The sequence below is a fragment of the Haemorhous mexicanus genome, chromosome 6 (assembly GCF_027477595.1).
Source record: "Haemorhous mexicanus isolate bHaeMex1 chromosome 6, bHaeMex1.pri, whole genome shotgun sequence".
Taxonomy (NCBI): domain Eukaryota; kingdom Metazoa; phylum Chordata; class Aves; order Passeriformes; family Fringillidae; genus Haemorhous; species Haemorhous mexicanus.
The window spans coordinates 28,355,780-28,372,380 of NC_082346.1; the positions used below are offsets into that span (position 1 = coordinate 28,355,780).

General features: G+C 41.8%; 1 protein-coding gene across 4 annotated transcripts in view; it reads left to right on the forward strand.

Moving 5' to 3' along the window:
- Positions 1-16,578, forward strand: part of MAPKBP1 (mitogen-activated protein kinase binding protein 1) — a 101,592-nt gene extending 85,014 nt beyond the window's left edge. For 2 of the 4 annotated variants that reach the window (XM_059849506.1, XM_059849505.1), the window contains exons 24-31: positions 156-325; positions 1,918-2,063; positions 2,479-2,646; positions 3,539-3,617; positions 5,161-5,471; positions 6,285-7,346; positions 10,561-10,646; positions 11,663-16,578. In XM_059849506.1, coding sequence (XP_059705489.1) covers positions 156-325; positions 1,918-2,063; positions 2,479-2,646; positions 3,539-3,617; positions 5,161-5,471; positions 6,285-7,346; positions 10,561-10,646; positions 11,663-11,956 — 2,316 coding nt within the window. In that variant the 3' untranslated portion in view covers positions 11,957-16,578. The remainder of the gene's footprint in view (positions 1-155; positions 326-1,917; positions 2,064-2,478; positions 2,647-3,538; positions 3,618-5,160; positions 5,472-6,284; positions 7,347-10,560; positions 10,647-11,662) is intronic. The other 2 variants (XM_059849507.1, XM_059849508.1) reach the window with 2 other exon arrangements.
- The last annotated feature ends 23 nt before the right edge of the window (positions 16,579-16,601 follow it).

Below are 16,601 nucleotides of genomic sequence, written 5' to 3' on the forward strand. Positions count from 1 at the left end.
AAGGAACAGAAAAGATGAAGGATTGCTGTGTTTTCTGATCTCAGATTGCTGAACATATTCTGTGCTATAATGCATACTTTCTACCCCTGCACAGCACTTGCTGATGTAAGGTAAAACACTGGTAATATCTAGTTTTTTCTTTTTAATTAAACCAGGTTGGCAGCTCAATATCTCCCCAAGATAACGGGTCTTGTGCACGACCCCAAGTGATTCGGCTTGTGTCTTGTGAAGAAGGGATTTTCTCTCAGGAACTGGAACCTTCTGAGAGTGAGGAATGTGTAATCTACCCTGATCAAGATGAAATCCATCCCACAGACTCTAGCAGGTTAAAAATAAGCTCTCTGCTGTGCATGGCTCAGATGTTTCTGTTCTGGTTTTCTTGCAGCTTGTGTGGTAACTTTGATGATTTGACTTACTGCCTAATTGATGTCAGGCATGTTTAGTTGAGAGTTTTATGTCAGATGGATGCTAGAGGAATATGAAACTATGACGCTAAGATGGCACCATTAAAATAATTTTTCTCTGGGGGAACTGCAGATTAACAGTCTCCTCCAATTCTTTTTTTGTTGAGTAAACAACTTGAGAGTAGCCTTTTTGCTTTCTCCCTTATCTGGGTTGAAAATAGCAAGGAAAAACTTGGAAGCTGGAAAGCTCACTGACAGTGACACATATGTGGCAGTGAAATGCCTACCCAGGAGAAACTTTATGGAAATTGGGCAAGAATTTAGCAAACGTAGTGTGTGATTACTCTTCTATGGGAAATAGAATGAATTGTTCAATACAGATGGAATTGAAAAGGACACTGGAGACAGTGGAGACCTTTTTTATTCTTCTGCTGTTTCCTCTGTTTTAATTTTACATAATTTAATTTTTCTGTGCTCCCTTTTATTTTTCTTCCCTGAATTTTGTTCTTCCCTTCCCCTCTTAACCTAATGCTAGTAGCTGTTTAATTTCCTTTGTTTTCTGTCATGTTACAGAGAGCAGGGCTGAAAGATTTAGACAGACTTTCAAGCAAGAGAGTATGCCAAGATTTTGCAGTTGAGGCTGCTAGGTTTCACCTAGCTTATTTTTCATTTTTAATTTTGTGCTGATAACCTTTGGACAGAGTAGACCCATGTGCTGCTCCATCATGTAAGAAAGGGAGACCCTCCTGTGATGTTGGATGCAGACTGAACACATGGAAATGTTTGCAGTGTATGGGAGCTGCCAGGGGTAGCTGCCATTCAGTTCTGTTGATTGACTTCTGCATCCTACCTTGCCTTGGAGTACATTTGAAACCAAAGTGTTTCAAAAGTGAAAAGTGGAAGTCCTTAGGCATCAGGCCAAAGAACAGTGCTGGTGAAATTTGACAGAATAAGACCCATGAAATCACAACAGAAATCAGTAACCCCGTCATACAAGATTGTATTTTTGTGTGGTGTTCTTCAGTAAATTAGTCTTTCTCAAAGCCAGAATCTGGTATATTTTGCATCACAGAATTTGCCCAAAGAAGCAGGTCATGAACATGGGAAAAAAAGTGTATTAGAGCTTAAATCTATGGCAAACTGGAGTTTCTCTCCTGCAGGTGTAGGCCTGGTTTTAGTTTTTTTTTCATCATGTAAACTTCTACATTTGTTCCTCACCTGTGCTGGAAATCAAGCCAGAGCAGAGTGCTGCTGGTGCCTGGTAATCTTGGGAACTGACAACGCCCAGAAAATCAGACAGTCCCCTTGGGACTTCCATGTCCAAGCTTAATGAAATGCAAAAAATTTACTGTATTATGATGAGAAAAATCAACTTCTTTTTCTCTTTAAAGCCTTACATTTGTAATAAAAAGGTGTTACTAACACAGGTAAGGCCTTAATAAAGTTAAAATGTGCTTCTTTACATGTAAACAAATACCTCTTCCAGTGCTGTTACTTCCTGTCTCTCTTGTAGTGAGTTCCAGGTAAAAGCATTGCCCCATGGGAAGCTGTGTAGAGGTTATCACAGTAATGGATGCCCAGACAAACACAGTCCAGACAGTGCCTGCTCTGTAGATTACAGCAGCAGTCGTCTGTCCAGCCCAGACCAGCCGAATGAAGGTAAGATGCAAAGCCATTATAAATGTATTTATTTATACGTGAGCTCTTAGTGGGCTGACCTGAGGTCACACTCCTATTAGTCACACTGGTACTGCTGTTCAGATTCAGGGGCGTTTGAACAGACACCTCAATGAAGCCACTGTAGAAGCAGGAGTTGGTGCACTTTCCTTCTTTCCTTGTGTACCTTTGGCTTTCTCTTACCTCCCTAGCCAAGGAGGCAGATTTAGTACTGATTATGCCATAGGCTATGCTGTTTATAAGATACGATAGATTAGAGAATTTCTGCATGTAATGCTGACTAACTTTAACATTCTAGGTTCAATTTAGCATCTTTGTTGGTTTGTTTTTTTTAAATTTGGCTAATGTTACTGTGATTTAGTTTTTACAGCACTGAGGTTTTTTTGCCTTTTCCCAGATTCCGAAGGCACTGAGCCTCTAAGTGTAGATGGTGTTTCAGACCTGGAGGGAGAAGGAGAGGAGGATGTGGGTACTAGCATGCCTGAGGGAGAAATTCCTCAGGTACCTGATCAGGAAAAGTTCCTCAAGGAGCATTTTGGGACCCTGAGCAACACTGATGGAAAAGGTACATCTCTGTATTTTCAGTGGGGAGACTTTGTAAGGTCACTCCTGATTTTTTCTCCTGTATAAACCAAAACCGGCTACAAGTTCTGCTAGGCTTTAATGGATGTTTGTGTGTGTGGGGAGAGGGGAAGAAATGGAAAACAGTCTAAGAGGCTTAAAGAGTTAACGCCTGTTAACTTCATCTCTCTCTGTGTTAATTTGTGTTGATGAGACTGGGTTCTGTGTCAGTTTGTGTTAGGTATTGTCCCTGGAATCCTAAAGAGCTGTTACACTGCTCCCGGACTGGTTTTTCCTGTTGTAAAGGAAGGTATTGACGGCGCATTCAGCCCCGCACAGGTGACACGCAGTGGCCTCTAGCGGTGCATCAAGGCATAGCCAGTGTCACAAAAGAAAAGGCTGAAAAGCGGGGTGGAGAGAAAGAATAAGAGGAGACATCAGAGTGGCAAAGGAGCTGGTTTGTCTTTATCGACCAACTCCAGAATAAAGCATATCTTTTTAGAATTTATAATGGTTACAGGCAGCAATATCTATGTGAGTTTTTCGGGTTCTTTTTTTTTTCTTTTATTTTTTTCCTTTTTTTTTTTTCCTCTTTGATGGGTTTGTTTTCTGCTTCATGCCAGTGCCTCACAGTCCTATAGGAAGGACAGGACACAAAGGGAAGCAAAAAAGGAGGAGGCGTACCCTTAGGGAGAGTAGCAGCTTAAGGCAGAGTAATCTAAGTAGAACACTAAAGGCAAAGCAAATATAATTATTTCATTCTCCGTGGCTTTAACTTAAAAAAATCCCCTTGGATATCAGGGAACACTTTGTAGTGTCTATTATAAGAAAATTTACAGAGAATGCTCTGTAAATAAACTGCTCGTTTTTCTTTCTCCTCTAACCAAAATTTTTAGGTGGCTCATGTAGGAATCTGGAAAGAACCGAAACCCTCAGCATTTCCTCTCGCTTTCTTTCCCAGTCCCCGGCTCTCAGGTATGGCTTTGCTTATTTTGAGTGTTTCTGTCTGTGTATTTATACTAATATGAGTAGGTCTCACACTAGGTTCTTGGTGAAAATAGCTGAACAAAGTTCTGGCCTTGGTGTGCCTAGGCACAGCTAAGTGTTAGCACAGCTCTTGGCAGGCTGTTTGCAGACTCTTGTGATTTGGTCAGGTTATCCTGGATCACTTTTGCTGTTCTATTTATTCTAATGTAACACTATTGTTTGTTCTTTTCCCTCTTTCAACAACGTGCTTAATTGTTTCATGATTAATGCCTTGGTTGGTTAAGTTGGAGGAATCACTAATAATCTAATTTACTCTTCACTGTTTATGCTCTGCTTATTCTTTTGCATTTCATTCAGCTTGGACAATGAAAGTAGATTTGTCAACTTTTCCTTTGTTTTACAGTCCTTTCTTACTCAGCTTTGTTTCTTGGTCCCATGCCTTCACAGGGTGTTCTGGTGTCTCACAAAAAGCCTCACAGGGATATTATTCTTCCAGAATTCCCTAAAGCACTCCAAAAGGCCTCTGCAAGCCGTTTACCTTGTTATTAAAAAAAAAATCTCAACAAAACAAATAAATTTTAAAAAATTAAAATGTTTGATGAATGCTTTTGTGGATTTGGGTTAATAAATTTTTAAAACAAATACTCTTGTATTCCTCTAAAATGACAACCCAAAATCTTAGCTCAAAGGAATTTTATCATATAGGACTAAGCAGATTTGAATACATCTTCTAAGGTTCACCAGCTGTGTCCAGATTCAGCATGGCAGGGAAAATTGTTTGTTATTGCTGTATTCAGCTGCTGTTGCTGCTGTCAGGAATGCTTCTTAGTCTAATTCATGTATATTTGGGAAGAAAACCAGTGGTAGCTATTGTGTAAGCTTCTGGAGAGTTGCAGTGATGAGTGAAGGAAGACACTGGTGCTCTAAAAATGTTACAGGGGAGGTAGTTTTTGATTATGAAGACCTCTGGGCTTTGAATCTGTTCAGCTGTTTAAACATGTCAGCTTGGAAGTTGGCCTCCTTTCTGAAGTAAGCCCAATGTGTTTGTCTGAAGTGGAGAGGAAGAGGAAATTAGGCTTTCCTCTTGGAAAGCTGCTAATTGAGCAGCTTTCCTAGTCATTATGCTTTCATAATGTTAGGAAAGCATATTTACTTCCTCTTAGGGTTATCTTAGAATTGAAAAGATTTAAATTTTAGTAAGGTGAGCTGAGAGAAAAGACCTGACCTGACTTTGCCCAGTCTTTCCTATGCCTGGAATTTTTCCTTCTCTTTTGTCTTCACTTTTTATGGTGTCCTCCCTGGAAACAGCAACCCAATGCTATCTGTGATTGCAGTCTCTAGTCAAATGCCTGAGGACCAGAGCTTGCAGGGTTGAGTAGAATTAAGTGGTAACAGCTTAGGGCATTTTTGACTCAAAAAAGTCCAGACAGGGAGGAGTTCTTAATTCCAGAGAAAATTAATGCATGTTCCTTTCTATCCAGGGGAACACACTTACTTGTTTTAACTGGGATTTCTTTATTGTGTTCTTTAGACGATTGTCACTCTCTTCATCCAATCTGACACTGGTTTCAAAGCCCATCGAGCTGCCAACCCAGAGCAGTCAGTTTACAGCAAACCTGTTGAAAAATGACAGCAGCCATCCTGGTGATGCATCGGAGAACAGCCAGCTCCTGGAGAATGTAAATTCAAATCGAGCTACCTGTGTGCAGAAAAAGCGCAGATCAGCTTTGGAGCCCAGCAGAGTTGGTATGGCTCCTGGACGGGTTATTGCCTCCTTTCCAGAAGGCCCTGTGAATGCAGTCATGAGGAAGGCACAGTCAGTGCATGACCTCGTGCATGAGGGTAAGGACACATGTTGGAATGATGGTATGAAGCTGAGAATGAAATGGGGACTTCTGAGTGGAGGATTTAAATTAAGCTTGTCTTTCTGCATTCTGAGCTACAGGCTTTACATGTCTTCTAACTCCTAGCCTGTCAAGGGAAAATATTTTAAATATTATTAATTAAAATATTATTTAATATTTTAAATTTTTAATGCAGATGCTGGTCTTCTAATTATCAGTCTCTGATATTTGTTTGACATCTGTGGGAGAAGCACTGGCAAGGGTGAAATGAACTATTTGCAAAAATATTCTCCCTTGCTGGGAGGCTGCTCCAAGCTAAGACTGAAGCTCCCCAGAGTGGGGAGGAGAGAAAGAGAGAAGAGACAGCAACAGAGAGCTTACTGTATCTATGCCCACTGTGTGAAATAACTCTATTTTTGAAACAAGTAACTCACTAACCATTTATAAGTTTGTTTATAAAACCAAAAAAAAAAAAAAACCAAAAAATCTCACATGATCACCACAACAGCACATATCAGTTTTTGCCTGCTTTTTCTGGCCTCTCTCTTAAGAGTCACAGTGGTCCAAGGTCTTCTGACCATAGACGTTAAGAACAAATCTCTGTCATGAAGAAAGCAGCATTGTCTGAGCAGGATGAGGGATGGCAAAAAAAAAAAAAAAGCTGTTGAGACTTGGTGATACTAACCTGAACTAGTGGTCATGTTTGTACACATCTCACAGGGGCTGAACTGAGCCATGTTAAATTCCAATTTAGGAATTCACTGCAGGCTCTTGTCTATTTTTGGTATGTTTATCTGTTTAATTTTCACAGATAAGGGTCCAGGAGTGATATCCTCTGCCAAGCAGCGTCCTCAGACTCTTTTGGTGGTTGAGAAGGATCCCAGACCTAACAATTGCAGGGTGTTATCAGCCAGTATGTTGAAGATGGATGGATCTGGTGCTCTGCTGGCCAAAGATGTCAGGGCTGTAAAACCAAAGTCCTACATGAACCCCACAACCAGCTTCCGGGCTAAGATGTCAAGGAGCATATCTGTAGGGGAAAATCTGTACCTTGGTTGCTCCACTGAAATGTTGACTGACGGGAGGACTAGTCCTCCAGTGACAGAGAAGACACAATTTAGTTCCACATCAGATGCTGAGAAGATTAAGCTGCCAGTGAAAGAAAATGTTCCAGTGAAACCTGCACTCCAGCCAGTTGTAAACTGCTCATCTCCCAAGTCCTTCCACAGCAAGTTGGCATCATCAAACCGAGCACATCTGATTCTTGACATTCCTAAGCCATTGCCTGATAGACCCACACTGGCCTCCTTCTCACCCACTACCAAAACAAAAACCCTGCTTGAGCCACAGTCTCCACAGTCACCTGCTGGGGCCTCTAAAAAGAAACCCTCTTTTCCTGAGGTCCGAACCTCCAAGAGGGAGAATCAAACTGCTGGGTTTCTGGTTCCTGGTAGAGAGGTCTCAACAGGGCTTGCTAAGGAGAGCCCAGTGGATTATCCAGTCTCAAGGACAGATTGCCAGGATGAGCCAGGGGTCGCTAGTCTAAAACTGAGGGAAGTATCAGAGGGCCAGCACCCAAGGTCTCCTGAGAGCACACTGCCCAGGGGCAGGGAGAGGATCACCGGCATCGCCTGTGTGCTAGACAGCCAACCTGGACTTTGCCCACTAGACCCCATCAGGCCCAGGTCTCCTACAGCTGTAACTGCCTCGGCACAGGTCTCAGGTGTGCATGGATACCCATCTCTTATCTTCCCCCTTCTGTCTCCTGTCTTTGTGAACCGCCTCACGATCCCATCACATTTCTTTACGTCCAGCTTCTGGCCTGTCTCGTCCTGTCTGCACCTGTCTCGTTCCATAAGCCATCCCCTCAATGGTGAGACACTTCTTCAATCTAACATCTTTTTCTCAGTCTTTAGTTTCCATTTCCTCTGGGTCTTATGTCTGACAGTCCTTCTTAGCTGGTTTTGTAGACCTCAGAATTGTCATGATTTTAGTGATTTAGCTGTACAATTACCTCTAGGGGCTCAAACCTCTTTGTGGTCAATACTAAAAGCTAGTATGCTGGGAATCCCCTGAAATATGTAGGTCACATCCCCCACCCTCCTCTTGGAGCATGTTTGGCCAGCAAATGAAGGTGCAGGCCAACATGTGCTAACAGAACCAAGCAAGCACGGGTAATACTGACAGTGAAGTTATGCCAGGCAGCTCAAACTTTCCTTTGTTAATATGCAGGTGTGCATACAATTTTCCAGAAGGGTTTGCATACAATTTTCTCCCATGAGATAAAGCTCATGAAAGTGAGCTCCTTGCTGTAGCTACCTGTGAGAGCAAGCAGGTCTTTGTGCTGTTATCATTCTGCTTTGAGGACATGTCTGCAAACTGAATATGTGCAGGGTTTGAACATAAAAAAATATGTGTTAATTTTTGGATTATCTCTAGTTTGGAGAAAAAGGTACAAGATGAAAAACTTTGACCTGCTGAAAACAGCTCTAAGACCTGTTACAGATCTCAGTTTAAGGTAATTCAATCAAATGAAAACTAGCAAATAAGTTCAAATTGAAGCAGAAATCCTGCCTTCCAAGGCAGGAAAACCTCCAGTGACAAAGTTTGTGGCACTGTTTAGTTCCACATCATCTCCTGAGGTTTTTTTTTGTGTCACAATCAGAAGGGAAGTACACCTTTCTGAGTTGTGCATTAGAAAGCTGAATGTTAACCACTGCACTGATAGCTTGTACCTTAAGGGGCTATACAGCTTTTATCCCTTTTGTTATGTTGTTCTTACTCATATCTGAGAAGGGATAGCTTTGTAGTCCTGTGATTGGTTACCTTCTGTGGTGCCAGGCTGTTGCACCATTCATCGGAATGGTGCAACACAATATGGTTAAGCACAATATTTCTGCACCAAAACATTGCAGAGGGTTTAATCTGGTTTTGATGCACTGTTATATTTCTTTTTGCATTTCTAGAGGGATCAAACACCCTAAGATTGAAGCACTATTATGTAAAACAGGAAATGTGATGTTTTGTCTGCAGTTATACCTGTTGCTGCTCCGAAGAATAGTGAGTGCAACTGAAATTTTCAGACCCTCCCCCTACAGGGGTGAGGTTTCTTCTAGAACCATATGCAGACTGAAGCTGTGGAATCACATTCTACAGCAGAATTGTAGTTGTCTGTGCTCTTTAGGCTGAGTTTTCTCTTCTAGATTTGCGAATCAGGCTACACAGCAAGTGGTTTTTGGTCAGTTTGCAGAATTAACACAGGTAGCACAGAGAAAGAGCAAGGTTTTTTTCAGTATTGATTTTATTATTTGTAACAACTCCCAAGACATAGCACACCCTGACAGAATATTTAACAGCATCCTTTAGTGAGTTAGAATGATATAGCACTGTGGATCGCAATGGTTTTTTTTTTTCTCAGTAGACAGCTGTCAGCCTTAAGCTTTTTGCAGACCACATATCCCAAATTTTTAGTGGTAGGTAGGTACTGGAAAGCTGTTTAGATCCAAGTTGGCTATTGCTGTGAACAACTTACTGTGGCTTCTGGGAATCACAATGTGGCAGTTTAGATGAAAACTGTAGGGTTGATACAGACTTGTTCTGCTTCTGACTTGCACTGCTACTTTGGATTTCCTCTTAATTGTTCTGTCCTTCCATTTCCTGTTTGTATAACAGCTGCAAATAAAGAGACTCCATTGTACTTACTAGAGCGTTTTGACATCTACAGTTAAAATTCTGTAGATGTGCTTAATACTGTTGCTGTGTTTAATATTCTCTGCTAGTTTCTGAAGAGCTCTGCTCTGCACACCTGAGAGGCAGAAAATGCCTGTTACTTAAGCATTTATATTAGGTTTTGTGATCTTTCTCCTGACTGGAGCCTCCCAGAGCTGGAGACCAGCATAAAAACAATGATCAGAGGAGAAATCCAGAAAAGAGAAATGAGAAGAAACAGCTGGGTTTCAAACATAAAGAGGGAAGGAGGGGGGCAGCAATCAAGAGGCTTGGATTGCACTGAAGCCCACTGTCCTCAGACTCCATGGGTGATTTAAGATCAAAGGATGCAGATGGAAGGATTTGTTCATGCCCCTTTGTTCTTTGTAGATGTTTTTGTTTATGTATAAGTAGATGTTTTTCTAGCTGTATTTGTTTATGCATCGTCTAGATGTATTAATAAAATTAGCTTAGGTCCTCTCCAGTCTGTTCAAAGATGGTGTTCTTAGAGTTGCAGAAATTACAGTGCTAATGTGACAAAATTTTGGGCTTGGGTAACTAAAGAAAGTTTAATGTCCTTTGTCCAGGCCTTTGCAAATTGGAAACTTATGTGCTTGTGTGTCTGTCTTTGTTCATGGTTTATGTCTAAATCATGAAAGTGTTTATTGTATAAAAATTGCAGGCCTTCAACTCATGTTTTGGAGATAATACCTGGTGGGGACAGGCAGAAGATGCTATCCTTCAGTTGCTTGCTTTTGTTTTTTAGTTTTGGATTATGGTCTATCAGCAGTGTATGTCATGGGTTGCTCAGCAATGCAATTCTGTTCTGACTGAGTTTGCTTGTCACAGCTCCTCTGGAACTTAGTTCTCACTAGAGAACATTGCAATAATTCAGTATAATCCATCATCCTCTGTGCTTTTAATACACTGTGCAGAAGGATGTGTGAGGGGAAGCTTGTAGATTTCTGACTAGGTAGAAGCTAAATTAGAGGCTCTTTGGATCAGTCCCTCTTGCCACTGGAAGCCCTCATACAAAGATGGCTTTAATTGTAATTGGAAATCACATGGGTAATCTGTAACTGTGACTGTAACAAAAATGTGCAATCTGAGGGAAAACATTGCTGATTTTGGAGAGTCTAAAGACTGGAAAAATAGGGGTGTTTGAAGCAAGCAGCATGTCTAGTTAATATGGAGGAAAGCTCATACAGAATGTGCCTATTTAATAACTTGCTCAATCCAGCCCTAAATATTGAATGACAAGTTGTGTGTACATGATGTTTCAGATATACGTTTAAAAACCTGTTTTCTTACCAAACTGAGGCTGTGGATAGTGGAGTGTCTGTGCTTTAACTTGTCCTTTTATGTTTTCCTCCCTCCAGAGTCGGGCATCAGCATAGAGCATTGTGAGCACGTGGTGTCCGAGCTCCAGGACAGCATGCGCAGAGCCCTTCACCTTTACCGCAGGGTGAGTGACCGAGTGACCTCGCACACGGACTCTGGTACAGTAGCTGGGCTTTACAGCCCACAGGCATCTTACACAGAGTCTAAGTGCTTGCTGCCTCAAGGTGTTCTCTTGACTGTGTGTTCAGTGACATAAGCTGTCTGGCTGTCCACTTGACTGCACCTTCAACTTGAACCAGGAGTTCCTGATTTCCAGCTCTTGGATTTTCCAATGGTTTGCTATTGTACTCAGAGCAAATCAATTAGGTTTTCAGTCTCTTTAGCCTATCTGTAAACTGAAGATAACAGTATGGTCTTATTCAAAGGGGTATTAGGGAATTAATTAATGGTTATACAGTAGTTCAGGGATATGAAATATTACAGGAGCTTTGAGTTTTATTACCCCATCTGTTCTTTGTCTTTGATGCCTGGGAAAAAGATTAGCAAATGTGGGATACCATGGGAATCCAGCTGTGAGATGAACATGCAGCTGGTCGCCTGTCCCTCTCACCTCCAGACCAGAGCTACATGCAGAGCAATATAAGAGCTCTTTGTTCCTTTTCTTAGCACTGATCTCTCTGGTCTCCTGCAGTGAGTGTGAGACTTTGATGGTGAGCATCTGCCACACGGTCCTCTGCAGCTCTGGCCACAGCACTTGCATTAGCTCTCTGACCTTGCTCTGTTCCTGAGACCAGCTGCATTTGGCAGATAGGAGGGACTGGAGACTGTGGCCCTCTGCTGCAGCTGGGAAACATAGCTTAAGCCCACTATAAGGGGAACACTGCCCAAAAATGTGCTTCCCATCTGTGGGAACAGGACAGATCCTATTGGATAATGCCTCTGGATTTTGTGCAACTATGGAGTATTGGATACTTGTCCTACTATATGTCTAAATGGGCAGCCTCAAATGTTGAAGAAAAGTAGACTTAATTGCTCTGCAAGTCTTTATGGCTTTACTTCCCTAAAGGGCTAAAATTGCTTATTTGGTGTTCTACCTGAACCCCAATGCATTCCTTGTTTTCCCCTCCTCTTTGTTTTCAGGTACTAAATGATATGGAGTCTTCTACTGACAAAGATAAAATAGCAGGCCTCCTGACAGAAACATTCTCCTCCATGAAGAAAGAATTGGACTCTCTGAAGGATGCAGAAGAGCTTCCAAAAGACAAGGAGGCACTGGTGAAGCCACAAGACAACACTAGCCCACTGAATGAGGGATGTGGTGCCAATCTACCGAGTCCCAAGAGTTTGGGAGATGAGCAGACACTCGCTTTGTTGGAACAGTACTCGGAGCTATTGCTGCAAGCTGTGGAACGACGCATGGACAAAAAACTCTAAGAGGGGTGGCTTTCAGGTGTTTGTGAATACACAGAAGTAATCACAAGAAGAGGACCACAGAGAGAGCTTCAGACCAATGCTACCATCAGCTGGTCTAGGGCTGGTGGGAATACCTTTATAAATTGATTTCCTCAGGCTCCAACAACTGACTTGTTCCAATTCTTAGCAATGTGCTGGCCACAGTTTTAATATTTGTTTCCCAATGGTCTTCAACTTCCTGTCTCTAAACAAAGTCTTGAAAGAGGAGTTTGAAGAAATTGCCTCAAAATTTCTTCATAGCCAGGAGGTCAGGATGTTTGACACCTAAAAATACAAAGAAAATCCAGTTTATCCAAGAAATTCTGAACTGCTGACTAAAAGCAAAGGTCAATGTGAAGCCAATCCCTTCCTCTCCAAGACTTCATAAGAATCAAAAATCAGACTTTTAATGGGTTTATTTATTAATTTATTTCTCTTGACTGTTGCTCTATGCCACGTTTGTGGCTGTTACCTTTGTCCTTTAAAAAAACTGTCAATCCCTTTGCCATATCCCAGCGAGAAACAATCTCTGTATTATAAATCCCCAACAGGGAGACAGGCTGGAGTGTCTGTGCAATTAATGAACTGTTCTCTGCTTAGCTCTTTTCTTGCTGTTCTTGCTTTTCCTGCCTTGGTTTTGTTCCCTGCGGTAATCCTGCTGTTGTTATGACAACCCTGTCTGCTTTCCTATTGTGTCAAAATAGTCCCCACACTGTATCTTCTCTGCATTCACCTCCAGGGAAAGGCTCTGTATCCCTTGGGCCAAGCTTTGGAGATTACTTTATGAATTCATCAGTGGTATTTTTAATCCGGAATTTGAATACTTCAGAGTCGGTTTTCTGCAGACGTTTTAAAAATTTGATTTAGATACAATATAAAAGTTTATTTCAGCCAGCTTTCAAGATTAGGAATTGGATATTGACTTTGTTATGATTTATTTTTGGAGAAGTGACATGGAAGAGTTGGTTTCCATCTTGTACAGTGTCACTATGGCTTTGAGAGATCTTCAGTGTCATGGCTCATCTGTGTTATTTGTTCATTTCACTGTGATAGGAAAATGTTTTCTCCTTCCCTTTACACAAAAACAGAACATTTACATTACAAGAAAGCTGGGATTCTTTTACCTTTTGTAAAGTTATTTCAAATCCCTTCAGAAAATTATTTCCTAAGAACTTCAAATGAGATATTTTGTGGTGTGATGACCACCATTTTCCCCACCTCTAGCCTCTTTGCTTTTAATGAATTTCTGGTCTGAGAAACAGAATCTTCTCTTCTTGCATTTGTATGTGCAATATTCTTCTTGCCCTGTGGAGCTTCTCTAAACCCATGCTAACTTGTGTCTGTTGTGGCTTAAAATTGTCCAGTGATGTTTTTTAGGTCAATGATATAAGCTAAGAAAAACAATTTTAAACCAATGAAATTCTTCAGCACCTTCCCCCTTACTCCCACTCCTTTCAACAACAGGGGAAAATACACAAAGTGTTTTATTTCTTGCATCTCCAGTCTGTCTTGCTTTTATTTTAAGACAGAGCAGTGTAATCCGAGTTCATAAAACTAATGCAAGCAACAAGAATTCGATGGGAGAGAGACTGCTGGCATCTGTGGAAGTCAGTCAGACTGCATCACTTGGTTACAGAGGTTACAGGGTGGAAGCAGGTTTTTTTCATTTTACTGTCCTGGCTGCCGTTTCTCTGAAACCCTGTGGCACTAGGAAATGCGGTCTGTTGACTCCTCTTTCTGTGACTGCAGATCTGCAGTGCAGCCTTTATTCTGCTGGTCTGGCCAGACTGGCATAGGACAACCTGTTTCTCCTGAGTAACTCTAGTGCTGAATAATCTGCAGTTCTGTCTCTCCCCTAACAGGTTTGCTGCCTGATCACTGCTGAGTGCTTCAGAACATGGCAGTATGGGAAACACTTTGAGAGCTTTCCAGCTCCTTCTACCTGTAATTGAAATCTGCCTAATCATGTTTCAGGTGTCCTTGCTAACCTTTCCTTCCATGGGCTTGTACTGAAACTTTAAAGAGGTTATTTTCTAGTCCCGTCTCTGCACTGGATTCTGCTGAATTAGCTGGTGTGCTCAGTCCCATGGGCAGCTTCTCTTGCACAGACAGGTTTTGCAAAGGAAGGCAAGTTGGAAACCAGAGAGGAAGTTTCTGGCAGTGAAAAGGCGAGCTGGAGATGCCATGAGTGGAATGTGTGATAACAGTGATGTTGGGTCTGTGATGGGAGTTAGTGCGGGTCAAGCTTGTTTTTGAGGTGACCAGTTCCTCCACTTTCAGACTGTGAACATATGTCCTAGTATACAGGGAATTTCTTGCTGTACTGGGGCCACAAGACACTCAGGAAAAATAGACGCTCCTTGAACCCAGGTATATTTTGGTACTGTTGATAATGGTTTGAGGGTCCTTTATATTACTTCCTTGTGCAATTTTATACCATTTTATTATTTAAACATTGAGGTAGTGACAAAAAGGTCAGAGATTATACAGAAAAGCCAAGTGGTGAGAATGAAATGACCATGAAAGTAAAGGGCAACAGCCAGCAAAGCTGGCATAGCGATATGAAACAAAGCTCCTTGGAAATAAGTTGTGTGAAGCAAATGTGATTTTTAAGCTGATCAGAGTGGGTTTTGTTTCCTGGAATGGATTTTACTTGGGGTCATGGCTTTATACAGGAAACCAGAGGTAAAATCTGATCAGAATGATGGTGAGAAAAGTGTTGGGCAAGTAGATCAGTTGGAGAATGTGTAGTTGTGTAGTTTAACATAAATTTAGAATAGTGTATGTAGGAGACTCAGGAAATCAGTAGAAGTAGAGACGGTCTTGGTCTGAAGAACACCATTTGGCCAATACCTGTGAATGATACAATACCAAAAGGCTTCAGGAAAGTAGATATAGGACTTGGAGATGGTGATCTGTAATTGAAGGATGAATGGGAAGGAGTTAGTTTTTAAATATGTTCTATTGAGCCTCTTGCTTCTTCTCTTGCAACTGATCTCTAAGCAACTATTTTTTTTTCTTAAATGGCAAAGTCCAGAGCTGCTCGTTCGAGGCTTTGATGTTTTGAATTGATTAGAAGCCCAGTAAAGGAGATGCTGCTGCCACAAGCTTGTTGCTGAGAGGGGTGAGGAGATAGTGTTGCTCTTTATAATTTAAGACTGATCTAACTAACTTCCTATTGCTGGCAGTAGGAAATATTCCTAAACTCTCTAGTTTACAGAACAAAAGGAGCATAAATGCATTGCATTTGCACCTTGTGAACAATGCAGGCTGTCCATTGGGCCAGGTAGAGAAATAATGAATGGTAACTGCCTGGGAAGTCGAGGCTTGTCAGAGGAGGTAATAAATTTGAGTCTATCCCTCTTAACAGTTTGTGATCCCTCTTACTGGTTTGTGTGGGTGTTATTATAGGCACAGCAAGATACCTGTATTATGATAAGTTATTTGTTTGACATGAAGCCTGAAAAAATAATTTGGATCTACTTATCCTCTTTACATATATTTTCCCCTTTTCAACCCAACATTCTTGTCAAAATGAGAAGTTTTAGGTTTCTTTTCCATCTTGCAAAAAAGAAACTGCTTTGCCTGTAGAACCCCTCAGTTTGTTTAAGGGCTCTCTTGAATTGGGACAGTAGGAATGGCTGCAACCCGAACGGGCAGCAAACTGTTGTATTTCCTGCTGCAAGCAGGTAACACCTTTGTCCTCCCCATCCCTCAGCAGCACTCAGGAGCTGTGTGTATGGGAGTCCGCCTTTCTTCCACCTCCTCTCTCAGGTTGTCCTCTCCTTTCCATGCCACCTCCCAGGTGATGATTGGGGCATGGCCTTACAGCAGCCCTCTCCCCAGCCTCCCCGTTTTGCAGACTTTATCATGACTCAGAGGAATTGGGACGTTTCTTTCTGGGAGTAGAAACATACCAACGTAATTTTTTAAGAAGAACGAATATGTATATACTTATATATATAAAAAAAAAAAAAAGCAGGTATTTAAACACCCTTGGTAAATTCATGCATGTATACAGCGTCTTCCCCCTAGCCCGTTGGATGTGTAGCATCCAGGACACTAAATGACAAAAACCTCATTGAAATGGTAGGCAGGTGTTCTAGCAGCCCCCCGAGAGTGCAGGTGGTTCCTTCTCTGGGTAAGTCCGGCGTGTCCCGTGTTTCAGATGGTGCGTGTGAAGGACACGGGGCGGCTGGGGCTGTGCTCGTGTCACCCGGGGACCCGCGTTGGGAACAAGCCGTGCGCGCCCCGCGCGTCCCTCCTGCGCCCGCGCTCCGGGCAGGCGCCGCCTCACCCCTGGTCCCCTCCTGCACTGTCCTTTTCCTTCACTCCTTTGAAACACGAACAAAAAACCCTTCCTGCTTTATTTATAAATGCGTGTTTTTATATGTTCGGCTTTAGGCAAAATAATACTTTGTCTTTTTTTAAATATTATTTGGGAAAATAATTAAAAATTCCTTTTGTTGGTTGTTTTTTGTTGGTTTTTCCTTTTTTTTTTTTTTTTTGCACTGTGAGGCTCCCGGGAGCTGTTTTTAACTCTGTATCCATTTGTACTTCGTGTCTTAAACTGTTTCAATAAAAACGTGACCATTTGTTACCGAGCTGCGCGGCTCACTCGAGAACT